We start from the raw sequence: 13975 nt of genomic DNA, 5'->3' as shown, positions 1-13975 counted from the left end.
GCAAATGTCAGACTTAAGACATTTTCTGACTATTTACTGTGAAGTGGATGTGCTCAGCCACACTCTCCACAACATTTCATGTGACCTTGACATAAGGTAGATCAAATGCTTATGATGCTCAATCACTTTTTGTGTCCAATTTCATCCCCTGACAGAGACCTTGTAAGATAAATAGAGCTATGTGGAAATAGAAATCCACTTGTGAGGACTGGAACACAAGATTCCTTGCAAAATACACTGGCGTTTTCTAAGTGAATATAAGAAGCATAGAAAACCATTGCTTCTTGGAATTGTAGGTCATGTTCAACTCCATATGGGGTTTGTGGTAAACCTGGTCGGAACGTTATGTAGTGGTACCGTAAGGCAACTGCAATCATTGCATTCACTTCATTGTATTATACATGTACATGTACATTTATTGTAATTCTAGATGCATCAGAGTCCATTTGAACTCCCCACTAACTTTTAATTAATAAGGTTCACTGAACAAATCTCTGAACACCTTCATTCTTATCTGTTGCTACCTGCCACTCAGTATGCATACAGATGCTTTCATAGCACAGAAACTGCACTGCTTAGAATCAAGAGTGATCTCCTCATGGCTATGGACCAGCAAAAGGTGACTTTGCTAGTCCTTTCAGATTTAACCCCTTCATGCCGGGACGCGTTAAGCAACGCCGTAAAAATTGAGATCCTCGGCCCGCTTTTCAGCTATTATTCTCGGCCCACACTCGGGCGAACACGGTGAAAGAAGGCAGACCCTGGCTCTTGTGTATATGGTAATTGGCCTTTGTGTGTAGCCCAGAAATGAAAAGACCGAATTTGCATCGTAATCACCAGCTTCACAATAGTCCCCACTTTGAAAAGAGGCAATGGGAATGTGGAAGCTTGAGTAGAGCCGCATGCCACAGAACAATCAGCCTTTTCACCATGTAATTCAAAGCGTGCAGAGCACACCGGGCCACAAACCGAGAATTTGCGGGTTTGGCAGGTGGCCTTTGTGGCCAAACAAGGCTGGAATTCTTGGAGTCGGCTTTCGGAAAGAAATTCCCGTCAAGAAGGGGTTAAGTGCTGCTTTTGACACTCTTGATCATAACATTTTATTGCATACACTGCAAACCTACTTTGGTATTGGCGGAATTGTCCTACACTGGATTGAGTCTCATCTTCGTGGCAGACAGCAACAGGTAGTCATGGGTGATGTAATTTCCAGAAAATTTAGTATTTCACCTGGTGTCCCACTGGGTTCCTGTTTGGGTCCTCTTCTTTTTACTCTTTACACAAGTAACCTGATACACATGATTAATAGACACTATCCTCAAGTCTCTTGCCACTGCCGATGACACACAACTTTACATTTCCTTCAACCCGACTGTTGATCAACAGACCCAAGGTCTATCGACACTACAACAATGTATTGTTCACATTCGCTCATGGATGCTTAGTAACAAACTGATGCTCAATGATAATAAAACAGAGTTTTTGCTGGTCGGAACACCCAAGCAGCTTGCTAAGATAAACACTGACAGCATAACAGTTGGAACTGCTGAAGTTCAGCCATCCACAGCTGTGAAAAACCTGGGTGTGCAGTTTGATTCCCACCTTAATATGGATCGACACATAACTAATATCTGTAGGGGTGCACTTTACCATCTGTATAACCTACGTCACATTTGTAAATACTTAAGCCAGACTTGTGTGTAACTCTGCTGAATACTGCCACATTTCACCTTTGTTGGTTAAATTACACTGGTTGCCTATTCGACAGAGAATTGCATTTAAAATACTCTTGTTAACATTTAAGACTTTGCATGGCTTTGAACCAGGTTATATCTCAGAATTACTAACACCTAAATCCCAGTCACATAGGTACAGTCTTTGTAGCTCACAGGACAGGATGATCCTTAGTCATCCCTATCGTAGAACTAAGGCAACTTTTGGAGACCGTGCATATATTTGTGATGCTCCTAGGCTTTGGAACAACCTGCCCTTTCATGTAAGAAATGCTAAATCTGTCAACACATTCAAGATTGTTCTAAAACCTCATCTCTTTCATGAAGCTTTTTTCTAACACCTGATTTTCTTCTCTGCCATTGATGGGTATTGTTATGCGCAGTTGAGTATATTTGTATAGTATCTGCGCAATATAAATGTTCCTTATTATTATTCTCCAGTTTTTGTGGTAAATGGGACACAGATGCACTGTATTATTCTGTGTACCACTCTTGCGCATGTGATAACTTGTATTATCTCTCTGAGATTACCACTTTATACCAAAACTTCATAAACATTCACAGAGACAGTCTGAAATGCCCCTTAAACAGTCTAAGGTGTAAATCAAATTTGCTAAAAAAAGGGGAAATAATCTAGAGTGAAATCAATCAATCCAGCAGTAAATCTACAGTGACAGGAACTCACTACTACAAGGGTTCTAATTCATCCCTGAGGCTCCCAGATTGAAAGCTCTTCAGAAATACATTGCTGTACTTAAGGGAAAACTGAAATTTAACATAGTTTGTGTTTGTAGGAGATTTCAACTCATACAACACTGGCAACTCGGGTGCAGACAGTGTTACATCATTATCACTACAGAGCCGGGAGATTTTACTTTAAAAAAAATAATGAAAACAGAAAATAAACCCTTGATAATGGACCTGTGCATTCATTACTTAATTTAAAAAATCTGTTGCTAGTTTGATCATTTCAAAAATGCTTGCAGACTTTGGACATATATATGCCTCCAGTGCTGTTGTATAATCTATTTTATCTCTGCAAGATAAAATCCATTATTCTGCGCAGACACATGTTTTTTATGAAAAGCATGGTGTCCAGTGAGAACTCTTAAATGGTACCTAGCCAAGACCAGAATGCTGAGAGGTCTGATATCACAGCTCTTTGTCATGACAATGAAGCTGCACCGAGCTGCAGCCAGAGACATTATCACTAGATGGGCAGTTTCGGCCATCAAATTGCCAACCCTGACTCAGACTCAATGCCTCATCAGGCCCCACAACATCCGGGCAGTGTCTACCTCATGGGCCTAATATTGGGATGCCCCAGTGTAGGAGATATGTTAGGGAGTATGTTGGCAGACCCCAAATAGTCAGCTCCCTCCCATCCTCCCCACTTCTTGCTCAGATGATTTTATACCAAAAGAGGATGAACCTGGTGACCGTTCTGCTGTGCATCATGGGTATAGAGGGCGCACTGTGGTTGGTTAAGTTTTAGAGTTAGGCGCAAAGGAAATCTGCATATTTAGTGACTGTTTGGGGTAGGTATTCAATAGAAGACCTCCTTCACACTAGTGTGGGGTGAATCACACTAGTGTGATTCCTCCCCCACACTAGTGTGGGGGAGGAATCTAGTTCCTAATGGCAGGGTCCAGTAGGGCACCAAACCAGGGCCAATACATTCCCAAATAGGATTTGCGTGTACTGCAATTTGTCAAAATTAGGTCCATTTGGGGTTTTGTGATTAACTTTGTCTATCATTCTATGAACTTGTTGGCTTGTTGACAGTTTGTACATTACCCATTAATACAAACTCTTCCAACAGTTCAATGCTTCTCACACATTTTTATTGTGCCCATTAATGGTTAGGGCCGGCAACCATTTAGACCCGGTTTGAAAAGGGCCCCCCGGTAGCCCAGCCTGTATAATGCCTGCCCGGTATTCAGGCTACTCCAGGCTGGTATCAGGCATTTCAGAGTCCCTGATGAAAGGCTACCCCCACCGTGAGTCCTCAGATGAATAGGGGTCTAAGCGGATAAGTGTAAACATTGTATAGAGCTGAAGGATTAAAAACCACAAGCAGGTTCCTCTGGGATAGATTACAAGTGCCAGTACTTGCAAACAATAGATCCCAGGGTGGAGAAGTTCGAGATCAACAACCAGTCCAGCATCCCAGGCCGGTAGCCAGGCCGGTAGCCAGGCCGGTATGAAAGGGGTTTTTGCAACAGGGCGAGCTTACCGGGGGGGCCCTTTTCAAACCGGGTCTAAATGGTCGCCGGCCCTTACGGTATTTGAATGAACTGTGTTTTCCAAAGATCGTCCATCTGGGCGATCTGTGGAAAAAACCTAAACTTTTGTCTTTTCTGGGAAACCACAGCATTCCTTGTGGTAAGATTTCACAGATTAACACCCTTATGTATACACTTTACAGTAAGATATTTCAAGATAATTCAACAGTCCCATTGTTGGGGTCATACAACTACTATACACTGCCTTTAATGATGATTAGGCCACATGCAAATACCTCAAGTATTTTGATGACTTTAATATTGTGCTCAATCTCATACACCTTGGAACTATGATGACTTTTTTTTTACTTTAACGTTATGGCACTTTTATTTCCTTTTTTTCAGTAAGAGCAACTAAAAAGAGATTTCAGATTTCTGACATTCAAGAGAAACAGAAAGTTGCCTAAAACATATTGTAACGCGACAGAGGAATGTTTTAGTACTCACAGGCTAACATAGAGGGCGCGTGAGGTGTTCCCTGGAAGCTTGCAGGAAAAGGACCGCCCGGGGTATGCTGATTGGCTACTGGCAGTACTGCGAGCTATAATCACCTGTATAACGTTCGCAAAGCAGGCATAAAAGACGTGCACAGATGACCAAAAAGGCAGTTTGCTGCTGAGAAGCACGAGCCTAGCTTGGAAGCTTAAGTACTGCTTGGAAGCACTGCTGGAAAGCATCTGCTGGAAAGCATCTGCTGAAAGAAATGGGTTCTAACACGTGCAGTAAGCACTTATCGTAATAGTGTAATATTCATGCATTGTGCCTTGTGAGTCTGGGAATGCTGGTTTTCAACTCAGCTATATCATACTCCAGTACACCAGCCATTGCATTGATCCGACACAATGTGATAGCTTGTGTGTGTTCAAACGTATCAGTCTGTGGGCCTTACGGCTGCTCATTTGTACATTAAACACTGCAAAGATTGCCCTCTGTTGAGATTTATAGACAAGGCTCTAGCCTGATTAAACCATACGTAATTGTCAGGTTCTTGTAGACTCCATTCTAGTAGTTATTCGACTTTACAAATCACTCGCCACAGTAATTAGCAAACACAGCTAATAGAGTACCCCGTGTACACCTAACAACCAATACCAGGACGGTATACTTCCATCCCAACGGATGCGTCTTTAGCCGCTCACAAACGATCCAGTCGTGCCGTCTGCGTCACACTCCTGAAGAAGACAGCGCCCTCGCGGGTCCTGCTCCCACCGAATGGATGCGACGTCACAATATTCCAAAGTAAAATTCATGTCCTTGACATGTCCTGATTCTCATTCTTGATGGTTTGTCCCTCTCTTTTTTTGCAGAGACTTGCCATTGAATTGTCCAGACATCAATTAACTATTGGAAAATCACTAGGTAAGTTTTCATAATGCTATGAATTGTTTTATATTTTTGTAAAATGCAACATTGTAATGCATGATTGATAAGCTGTGCCATTTTGGGGGGGACTGGTACCAGTCTAAAGACGGTGAAATGCAAGGGTGTCAAGGTGAACAAAATGATACTGTTGAATAACACTTGATATGCAGTTGTTTTGGGAAAAGCCTGAAGAAACCCATTTCAAGTTTCATTCGAGTGAGCGGGTTTACAATGCTAGTGAGATATCGAGGACAAGAACGTGCAGGGTGTGCTATTAAGCCAGACTTTTCCCGGAGAATGCCTCATGAGAGGTGTAGTATTCAGTGTTTGGAAATGAGTGGAGCCATGCACGCTGTTCACGACTGACTGTTAAGTGTATTCAACAACTGAGAGGAGGTCAATCCGTGACCTATATCATCAAGTTCATGTGTATGGAGTGCCTATGATACAATATTACAACCCTTTCCACCTTGCTTGCTAAAAGTCCAAAAATTGAATTAACCTTTTGCAATGGTGTACTGGGCCATAGTTCAAATAAGTGTGTTTATAAAAAAAGCATGAAACTGAGAAAGTGTGCCTTCTATCACGTGTAATACTTCCTGTGTCGGAGCCTTTCTTTGGTTTTTGTCTTTCTGTGTCAACCATTATAGAAACAAACTTTTTATAATATTATGAGGGAGATTGTTTCCTTCTCAATCTTAATCAACTTTTAGATTTGGCAAAACAACGTTAGTAACAAGCAATTTAATCAAAGAAAACCACTGTTTTATGATTCTTTCCAATTTATGAAAAGAAGCGCATTGTTTTGGGATACTTTCCTTTCCTCCTTTTTTGTTTTGAGAGAATAATTGTGCTAGTTTGCATAATTTTTAGCATGTTTGAAAAAAAATGAAAACAATGAAGCCAAATGGATAAAGGCTGACAACAATTTTGAATATAAACAAACAAAAATAAAATTGGAGCCTGGATCACAGCATAAGTGTTCCTTATTTTTGTTCATACTGTCAGAGTTGTGTCCTGATTTACGATACAAAGTCACGTAGGTGTAGGGGTGGCTGACGATTGTGAGGTGGATTGTGACAGGGCTGGTTTGGCTGGGGTGGTGTATCCTGAGGGGGGTGACAATGTCGCTTTCATCATCACTGTCAGGGTGTTGTGGGGATGGTCCTGTGTATTTCTTGAAGGAAGATGAGTTGCGTGTGATTGTGTGTGTGTTGCGTTGAGCTGTGATTAGGGATCCACGCTTGCTCGTCACGGTGTAGGGCTGCGGGATGTAAAGTGACATGTGTTTGGGGACATGCCCATGACGACGGGCGAGAACATGGTCACCAATGTCAATGTCTTTGACTCAAGTAGTACCGCGATTGTTGGCATTGGTTTTCATTTGGGACTTCGTGTGTTGGTCGCGTTCTTGGACAGGAGTATGCTGTGGCAATGGAGTGACTTCTGGTTCAGGTAGGCATGTTTGGAATGATCTGCTGAAAAAGAGTTTGGCAGGTGAAACACCGGTTTTGGAATGTGGTGTGGCACGGTAGTTGCGAAGAAATTTATACAGTTCCTGTTTCCGTGGTTTGCTTTCGATGAATGCAGAGCGCTATGCTTTTTTGAGAGTTTTTATGAAGCGCTCAATTTCACCGTTTGCTTGGGGCCAACGAGGGGAAACTTGACGATGCTCGAATCCAAGATATTGGGCGAGGCTGGAAAATTCGGGACTGTTGAAGGGCAGACCATTGTCGGTGCGGACAATATTTGGGATATCAAAACTGGAAAAGATGCGATCAAGCTTGGGGATCACCTGCTGGACTGATGTTGATGACACAATTTCTACCTCTGGGAAGCGTGAACAATCATCTATGACTACCAGCAAATGTTCTCCAGAGGGGAGATCAACAAAATCAATACTGATCTCTGACCATGCTCTGGTTGGGAGGGGTGACATCTTGAGTGGTTCTTTGGTGTGTTCGATTGTGTTTGCTTGGCAGGGGAGACATTCCCAGATTGTTGCCTCAGCTATGCGATCAATGTACAGAAACCAGACTTTTTGCACAGGAGGGCTTTTGTTTTGATGATGCCCTGGTGGCCTTCGTGTGCTATGTCCATGATTCACTTATGGAGTGTTTGGGGTATAAAAAGGCCATGGTCACGCATGAGGAGTTTACAATCTTGAGACACTGTGAGTTTGTCACTTACATTGTCGAAACTGGTCAGCTCAGTTTTCTGTTGTTTGTTTGCGTTAGCGAGGAGTTCATCCCAGTTACCGTGTGTAATGGCTGTCATGCAGAGTTGGAGAACAATGTCACTAGGGGCTTGTGATCTGTGATGATCTCAAATGAACCACCATACAGGTACGAGTGAAAGTGGGTAACTGACTGCCCACGTAATGGCTAGTGCCTCTCGTTCAGTTTGTGAGTACCTTTGTTCAAATGAGGTGAGGGCTCTGCTGGCAAGAGCTACAACAGATGTGTTGTTGCGAGAGTCATGTTGTGTGAGCATGACACCCAATCCCACCAGACTAGCGTCAACAAGTAGTTCAGTTTTGTTAGAGGGATTGAAGTAGACCATTGTGCAACATTCAGTTATGCAGTGCTTGATGAGGGGAATGCACTAGATTGTGTAGTTGTCCACTCCCATGGACTGGCATTTTTTATCATGTCGCGAAGGGGGGAGACGATATGGTTGCGAGATCAGGGATAAAGCGACCACAGTAGTTTACCATACCGAGGAAGCTGCATAGCTCAGGGATATTTTGAGGCTCTGTGACAGTATGAATTGCGCTGATTTTTTGCGGGTCAGGAGAAATTCCACTGGCTGAGAACATGTGTCCGAAGTAGTTGACTTGTGGAACGCTGAATTTGCACTTGTCACGATTCAGGGTGAGATTGGCCTCACGCAGGCGTTGGAGGCAGGCCTTGAAACGAGTGTCATGTTCTTCCTGCATGCTCCCAAAGACAAGGATGTCATCACTGATATTGATAACACCCTGAAGATCACGAAGGGTTGCTTGAATGACGTGCTTGAAGATCTTAGCAGCAGATGACAGGCCAAAGTTCAGACGCTTGCATCTGAATAAACCAACGTGGGTGGAGAAGACCGTGTACTGACGTGATCTGGGGTCAAGCTCGACTTGATGATAGCCTGAGTTTAGATCAAGTTTACTGAAGGTTATTGCACCATTGAATGCGATGATAATGTCATCGACTGTAGTTGTGATGTGGTGTTCCCTTTTGATGGCATGGTTGACTTGATGCATGTCAACACAGAGGCAGATTTCATCAGGCTTGTGTGGTTTCTGGACAACTGTGATAGGCGATACTTAAGGTGTTGGTATGCCGTGTACATGTTCGATGATATCAAGTTTGATCAATTGTCAAGTTCTTGTTCTACTTGTCTGCGCAGGTGAAATGGTATGCAGCGAGTCCAAGTCCAAGGGCTGATGCGGTGTCAAGGTTCAGGAGAGTGTCAGTTGTACGAGATGTGACGAATACTGGACTCATGACAGATGATGATTTGTAGCCTACTCGTGCTACAAACGATCCAATGATCTTGAGTGGTGTGTTGCTGCCATATGCGTATACTGGGATTGTGCGTGAGTGGAGCTTGGGACGTGGTCTTAGGCTGTTGAAGGTGTTGAGACTCATCAACATGACGAAAGCCCCCTTATCTATCACAGTTTATATTGGACTGTTGTTGATGAACACTGTGACCATTGGCTTGGCCAAAGTTTGGGAGTGAAGGTGAAATGTATATTCACTGTCAGCTGCTGGAAGTTCCAGGGGTGGCGCATTACTACCATTACTACTGTCCTGAGGACTGGTATCGACTGTGTGATTGTTAGATCTTGGTTGGGGTCTGGCTGAGCTCATGCAGTATTTAACAAAGTGATTTTGTTGACCACATGCGTGACAGGTTTGGCCTTTTGCTGGACAGTCTCTGTCTTTGCTGTGTGGGTAACGGCCACCACAGTTGCGACAGGTGCGCGAGTTTGACTGGTTTAACGGCCTCTGCAGGGGGCGTCTCGTCTGTTGATGGTGCTGGTTTTACTTTGGCTGTTGTGCAGGAACTTTCGGTCGGCGTCCACAAGAGGGGCAGGGGCCACTTTGCGTTGGTTCCTCGACTTCGACTTTGTTCACAGTTGACATGGTCAATGGAGTTGTTGAGTGTTCCATTCTAGTAGCATGACGGTCTGCAGACTCTTATGTTCGAGCAGTCTTGAGGAGTTGTACAAGCGTGAGGGACTGTTCTCGAAGTGCATACCGACAAAGTTTGTTCAACGTGCATGTCTGGATTATTTGCCACTTGATTTCATTGTCCTTTTCTGGGAATTCACCATGGGTTGCTAGACGTTGGAGTCATGTGTGGTATTGAGCAACAGTCTCACTTGGTTGCTGTTTGGACTGGTGGAAGGTGTATCACTTGAATTCTGTGTTTTTCGATGGGTTGAAATGTTCATTTAATGCTTTCTTTGCACCGTCATAGCTGGAGCCAGTGTCCGCCAAGGTATCAAAAATCTCATTGACTTCCTCACCAGAGTAATGGAGCAACAGAGCTTGTTTCTGAGAGTCATTTGTGATGTTGAAACCAACAAACAAGTTCTCAAGTCTTTTGACGTATTTCTCCCACCGGAGACCAACATTGGTCGGCTCACTACTGACGGGCAATGTGGGAAAAGATGGCAGAGTCAACGCATTCATTGTGACAGACAAATGTTACAAAGTTCACAAAAGATAAAAGTGTATCTTGCTGCTTAATTCACCATACACTGGGGATTAAGAGTCTATGTATATTACCAGACATGCCAGGCGTTCAGATTTGAAGGAAAATCCCTTGCTTGTCTCCAAAATGTAGTATTTATTGTTTTGAAATGAGTGGAGCCATGCACGCTGTTCATGACTGACTGTTAAGTGTATTCAACAACTGAGAGGAGGTCAATCTGTGACCTATATCATCAAGTACATGTGTATGGAGTGCCTATGATACAATATTACAAGAGGCAGATCTTATAGGTGGCAGTTTTGATCAACGAAGATGACACCAAGATACAGAGGGAGAGACTGTGGCAAGGGATGAACCAGTCCTCACTACTCCTGCTGAACTGGATTCTGCTCAATACACTTGACAATGCTAGACACACAAAGATAGCAACAAGGACAGTCATTCAGCAGACGGCAATTGTAAACCTGAAGAAATGCAGCCAAAGAATGAGGCAGACGAACAAAGAAAGGGCAAGGAGAATAGATCAGAAAAAGCTCAAAAGGGAGGAGACAAACCCAAGGAGACAGGACAGAACAAACCACTCATGGCAATTATCACCAACCGGGAGAAACCCCAGGCAGAGGTGTCAAAGAAACAGCCCAGGATGTTGTGCATCAAACTTATGAAGGGTTTCTAACGTATGCCTGACTGATTGTCCAGAAGAAGAAGGTATGGACACAGTGGAACCAAGCAAGGAGGTCTCAAGGAAAACGAGTGACAGTGGGGATAGGAACCACTCAAGAAAATAGTAAATTCCCTAGAGATTAATTCCTGGAAGGGGAACTCCGGAACAAGCTACGGAGGACATTTGCCAAACGGGACATAACTCTGATAACACTGACGAATCAGACCCTGGAGAAGATGTTGTGTCGTACATCAGGGAGGTGTCCAGCGATATCACAAAAAATGCACATCCTGGGAAAGAACACCTAATGACAACTTTTTCCAGATATCCAGTCAACCAAGCCAGTGAGGCACAGGGAAAGGAAGGGCCAAGTGACTCCATTAAGTTACATGTTTTGTTTGTCTCAACTTTCCATGTTTTGTTTTCACATTTTTCCATGTTTTTTGTGTTTGAAATTGTGTTTTTCCCTATTCTGTTAACTCTCTGGTATCTCTTCCCCTACTCATGAATCTCATAGGAGTCATTTCAGTTGCTACTATCAGCATCAGTGGTTTGAGGGATGTAAGCAAAAGAACTGTTATTTATAATGATTTGCTTTGGAGCACATGTGATGTTATTTTACTCCAAGAGACCCATACAGAGAAAAGGGAAGAATTAATTTGAACGAAACTCTTGAAGGGAGATACTGCCTTAGCCATGGCACCCAAGTTGCCATTGTATATTCTCCTAAAGCTGGTCTGAAATTTAGCCATATCAATTCAGACACAGATAGGCAATAGGTCAAAGGAGACAGCAAAACTAGAAAGCCAGCAACCGGGGACGATGAGTTCGACTGGCAAAATGAAAAGTCGTCTATTTTTTGTTACAGACAGAACTACCGGTACTAGATTACTCATTGATACTGACGCTGAAGTTAGTATTATTCCACCAACTACCAACGATGAGCGCAACAGTGGTCAGTATACATTGCAAGCGGTTAATAAGACCCACATAACCACTTACGGGGGGAGATTTTTGACACTGAATATCAGATTAGGGCGCGATTTCAAATGGATTTTCGTTATCGTAGCTGTACCTGTGCCGATTGTAGGCGCCAATTTTCTCAAAAATTGTTCTCTAGTGGTAGATGTTAAAAAGCGCAGATTGATAGATTCACAGACTGAACTCGCTGTTAACAGCAATGTAACGTCCATAAGCTCACCAAGCATAGTATTTGCTATGCCTAACAGTGACGATGCATACACTGTCTTGCTTAGTCAATATCCAGAAATAACAAGATCAAATTATAAGCAGAGTTTGATTAAGTACACGTCACTCGTCAGATAAAAACTACTGGACAACCAGTCAGTGCTCGACCTAGACAACTTGCAGCATGTAAATTGCCAGCAGCAAAAGCCGAATTGCACCATATGTTGGAATTAGGAATTATTCGCCCATCAGATAGCCAGTGGTCTTCACCACTGCACATGGTGCCCAAAAAATCAGGTGATTGGAGACCTTGTGGCTATTATCATACCTTAAATAGTATCACAGTACCTGATAGATACCCTATTCCACATACCTATGATTTCTTAATTAATTTACATGGTAAAACAATCTTTAGCAAAATTGATCTGTATTAAAGCTTACCATCAAACACCTATTGAGCCTACAGACATTCCTAAAACAACTATCATTACACCATTTGGCCTCTTTGAATATTTTCGGATGCACTTTGATTTAAGGAATGCAGTCCAAATGTTTCAAAGATTCATCGACTAAGTCTTGCACTGCCTCAACTTCTTTTATGCACATATTGCTGATAGTCAGTAATGATGAGGAACAACATGAACAACATCTAAGGCCACTTTTTGACCGCCTCCATGAATATGGTGTTGTTATCAATCCAAGCAAGTGTGAATTTGGTGTTCCTAGCCTTGGATTCCTTGGCCACACTTTTGACTCTAACAGTATTAGACCTTTGGAAGGCAAAGTTAGTCATACAAGACTTTCCAGTTCCAACCTCGCTTCATAAACTACGAGAATTTTTGGGATTGATCAATTTTTACAGGCATTCCACACTGCACCGACATTTTGCGACTAGTAACAGACTTCCTGTCATGTAAAAGAAAAAACAACGTAATTGAACTTTCAGAAGGAGAATTATTGGCCTTTGAGAAAGCTAAATCCGCTCTAGCTCAACACACTTTGATTATTCATCCATTTGTTGACACTCCCCTTTGTTTAATGGTGGACACTTCAAACAAGGCAGTTGGAGGTGTACTTAATCAATATGTAGATGGTCATATGAAACCAATCTCATTTTTCTGTAAACGTTTACAACCAGCTGAGACTATATACATACTTTTGGTAACGAGTTGCTGGCTGTATGTTTAGCAATTCGCCACTTTTGATATTATCTGGAAGGCCGCGACTTTTTCATTTTGACCGACCACTACCTCTGAGATATGCATTCAAATCAAAGCCAGATCGCTACTCACCAAGAGAAATTCGTCACTTAGACTACGTCTATCAATTTAGTACAGATGTGCGCCACATTAAAGGTTCAGAAAATGCTTTTGCAGATGCACTTTCAAGGTATGATGCCTACTTCTTCCATCACACGTACCAAACCAGCAATTTCATTGATTTTGACCATATAGCAATCAAACAGAAGACAGACCCAGAACTAGTGAAGCTTCATGAATCGTCCTGTCTTCATTTTGAAGAATTACCTCTACTCACATCACAGAATACCATTGTTTGTGATACATCAACTGGTAAATCACATGCATAAATTCCAAAAGAATGTAGGCGTGACATTTTTCATTCTTTACATGAGCTTTCCCATCCAGGTGTCTGGGCTACACAACACGTAATCACTCAGAGATTTGTATGGCCATCCATCAATCAAGATGTTCAGAATTGGAATAGGCACTGCATTCAATATCAGCATGCAGAAGTACAGAGTCACACAGTGACACCTATAGGTACTTTCGCAACCCCTGATGCTTGCTTTAGCCATGTACACATAGATTTAGTTGGCCCTCTTCCTTAATCTAATGGTTTTTTACCTACTTACATGTATAGACTGATTCACAGGTGGCCAGAGGCAATATCAATTACTAATACTGTTGCTGAAATTGTTGTAAAAGCCTTTGTTGACAATTGGATAGCCCGGTTTGGAGTGCCTGCAACAATAACTACAGATAGAGATAGCCAGTTTGGATCACACCTTT

At 42.7% G+C, this 13975-nt stretch overlaps 1 protein-coding gene across 9 annotated transcripts in view; it reads left to right on the top strand.

Annotated features, from left to right (window-relative positions):
* Window positions 1-13975, top strand: part of trim37 (tripartite motif containing 37) — a 317829-nt gene that overhangs the window by 220600 nt on the left and 83254 nt on the right. For 8 of the 9 annotated variants that reach the window (XR_015426288.1, XR_015426287.1, XM_087140616.1 and 5 more), the window contains 2 exons: window positions 5326-5377; window positions 11626-11712. Coding sequence is in view for 7 of the 9 variants with exons in the window: in XM_087140616.1 (XP_086996742.1) it covers window positions 5326-5377; window positions 11626-11712 (139 nt within the window). In the remaining 2 variants the exon portion in view is untranslated. The remainder of the gene's footprint in view (window positions 1-5325; window positions 5378-11625; window positions 11713-13975) is intronic. The other variant, XM_087140614.1, reaches the window with a different exon arrangement.

The sequence above is a fragment of the Acanthaster planci genome, linkage group LG09 (assembly GCF_054643075.1).
Source record: "Acanthaster planci isolate LZ-2023a linkage group LG09, COTS_SCS, whole genome shotgun sequence".
In the NCBI taxonomy this organism is placed as follows: domain Eukaryota; kingdom Metazoa; phylum Echinodermata; class Asteroidea; order Valvatida; family Acanthasteridae; genus Acanthaster; species Acanthaster planci.
This window is presented reverse-complemented; position numbering and strand designations above follow the sequence as displayed.